We start from the raw sequence: 2792 nt of genomic DNA, 5'->3' as shown, positions 1-2792 counted from the left end.
GAGTCTCTGTGATTAGGTTACAAAAGACCACGACTTCCATTTACTCTCTCTTTCTCTCCCTCTTCAGTAAAGAATTTTGTATTCTCGCCTTGTAATCTGGTGTGCGCTGTGCTGAGGTTGGAGGGAAGGGATGTCATGGGTCTGCAAATGGTATAGTTTGGTTGATATTGCTCAGAAGAAGATGGTGCTGGAAAGGTATCCCCCTGACAGTTGGATTATTAGGGGGTGCCTCTACTGGTTACCTGCAGGAGAAGACATCACAAACAAGCGCTCAGGTGCAAGAGACAATCAAACCGAATCCCCTGGTGCTGCGCTAGGTTGGCAAGGATGCCTTTTATGTCAAAAAGGGGAGAGCCTACCACATCTGGGTTACATGACAGGAAGCCTAATTTATTCAGCTTTTGTTATCTGGAGTTAACCTTCTGTCAAAAGTATTACCACATATAAAATAGACTTATTTTTTCTGTTTTTATAAGATTCTGCTTAAGAAAAATCTGAGGTGTCAAATTTCATTTTCCAGCAGCGTCAGTTTACTGCAAGATAAGATGTAAATCAAATAAATATTTCTTTGTCCCTATCCCTGTCATCCCTCCTCCCATCTGGACACAAGACATATATTTAGAATATCAGTGAGAGAGATGGGTGGGCGGGGCTTGCAAAAGAATCAACATGCCTTTAGCTAGAGACTTACTACATTCATCGTTGGAAGAGGAAGAGAAAAAACAGAAAAAGAAATGGCTCATTCAAAGTCCAAATTCTTATTTTATGGATGGAAAATGTCCAGGTTGCTGCAGGATTGCCAGGGTTTGTAGCCATTCCCACATGGTGGTGCTTTGTGTAGGTTGTTCAACAGAGTTGTGCCAGCTGATGGGAGGAAAGGCCAGGCTCACAGAAGGGTGTTCATGTAGAAGAAAGCAACACTAATGATCCCCACAACTTCCTGAATTTGGGTGGTATCGCAGAAAGCCTTATTGGTTGTGTAATTCTAGTTAATCTGTCAAGATAAGGTAATGATGTTTAATTCTGTAAGGTCTACAACAGTGATCTCCTATTTTGGTGTCAGCTTGTCAGTACTTTTTGATTATGGGCAAAAGCCAAGAATATAAATTTTCAGAGTCCAGAGAACTTGCCGCTTTTCTTCCTGATAAGTAAGCTAGTCCACTGCTGCGTCACCTTTCTCCTGATTTAAGAACAAGGTTCCAAACACCAGGGGCACAAGTCACAGTGGTGGCTGGAGTGTGGCTGACTTTATCATGGGAAAATTTCAATCAAACCAGTTCCTCTCATTTTATTTCACAATTTCCCAGGGTCCCAGGAATTCCCCAGTCCTCTAATTCTGGCAGGAGGAGCAGAAGGTATTTTTCAGTCTCTGTTTTGCGGTTTATTCACCTAATGCGCTTGGGTGCATCCTTAGCCCCATCCTCTTCACTGGGCGTGTGCTGCTGCTCACAGACAGAGTGCAGGGCTCCCAGATTCCATCAGAGTCTGTACAAAGGGAGGGTCACATGAAAAAGAAGGGAGAGCTTCAGTTAGTCTCTTTGGGCTGGGTTGTCTTTCTTGCGAAGGATTGCCAGGGAGGGGAAAGCACTAGGGAGGCCCTTTGCCACTTCAGGCGAAAGCAAAATAGAGCAATTTCACTTCCATTTCCTGGGAGCATGGCACGATCCCGAGCCCCTTACATCCTGTCATTTAATCCTCACTACAACTCTGTGAGGCAGATAGTATTATTTCAGATAAGAAACTGGGCTACACACAGAAAAATTAAGAACTGGTATGAAATTGCATAGTTAGTAAGTAGTAAATCCAGGGTTTGAACCCAAGTCTGTCTGATTCCAAGGTCCATTCGCATAACTCATGTGATGCTGAGTTGTTACAGTAATTCGATGTTCAAGGGAGCAAATGGTAGTACATTTCACAGTGGGAAAATATGCAGCCGTTACAAAAATGATAAAAATATGGAAAGGTATCCGATATATATTTTTAAAATTTTTATATTAAAAATGCCCAACAATCACTACATGTCAGCCACAGTTCTAGGTGCCAGGGAATACAAATACCCTGCCCTCACAGAGCTTGTCACTGGAAGGTTCGGCTCGGGCAATAAACTAGCACCAACGCTGTCATTACTGCTTGCAGTAACTGCAGTGAACAAAATGAAATGGAGCTCTGTGATTGGAGGGGGTGTTTCAGCTTGGGTAGAGCGGGAAGGCCTCTCCAAGGAGGTGAGATCTAAGTGACGAGAAGAAGGCAGGCATTGTGCATTTCAGGGGGTGGGGGACGGCAAGTACAAGTGCACCGAGAAGGGGAGAGCACATATATTGCTGGGACAGAAAGAAGGGAACTGGGGCTCAGGTGTTGTGGGCAGACTGGGGGCAGCAGTGGGGGAGTGGTAGGAGATTTTAGGGGCTAGCAGGGGCCAGATCATACAGGACCCGGCAGGCCACATTAAGGAGTTTGGATTTTATTTTTAGAGCTGTGGAAAACCAGTGCTGTGTTGTAAGTAGGGAAGGAATATGATCTGGCTGCTTTGTAAGGATTGAAATGTGACAGCGCAAGAAGGGCAACAAATGAAGAGGAAATAAGCAGTCTACCTGAAAAAGAATTCAGAATAATGATAGTAAAGATGATCCAAAATCTTGGAAATAGAATAGACAAAATGCAAGAAACATTTAACAAGGACCTAGAAGAACTAAAGGTGAAACAAGCAACGATGAACAACACAATAAATGAAATTGAAAATACTCTAGAAGGGATCAATAGCAGAATAACTGAGGCAGAAGAACGGATAAGTG

General features: G+C 43.5%; 1 protein-coding gene across 1 annotated transcript; it reads left to right on the top strand.

Annotated features, from left to right (window-relative positions):
* The first annotated feature begins 669 nt into the window (after positions 1-669).
* On the top strand, positions 670-924 carry LOC101272034 (40S ribosomal protein S27-like). Its single transcript, XM_033403634.1, has one exon. The coding sequence runs from the start codon at positions 670-672 to the stop codon at positions 922-924; it is 255 nt and encodes an 84-aa protein (XP_033259525.1).
* Positions 925-2792: the final 1868 nt, after the last annotated feature.

Source organism: Orcinus orca, chromosome X (genome assembly GCF_937001465.1).
Source record: "Orcinus orca chromosome X, mOrcOrc1.1, whole genome shotgun sequence".
Lineage (NCBI taxonomy): Eukaryota > Metazoa > Chordata > Mammalia > Artiodactyla > Delphinidae > Orcinus > Orcinus orca.
Note: the sequence above shows the minus strand (reverse complement) of the source record. Positions and strands in the feature narration are given on the sequence as shown.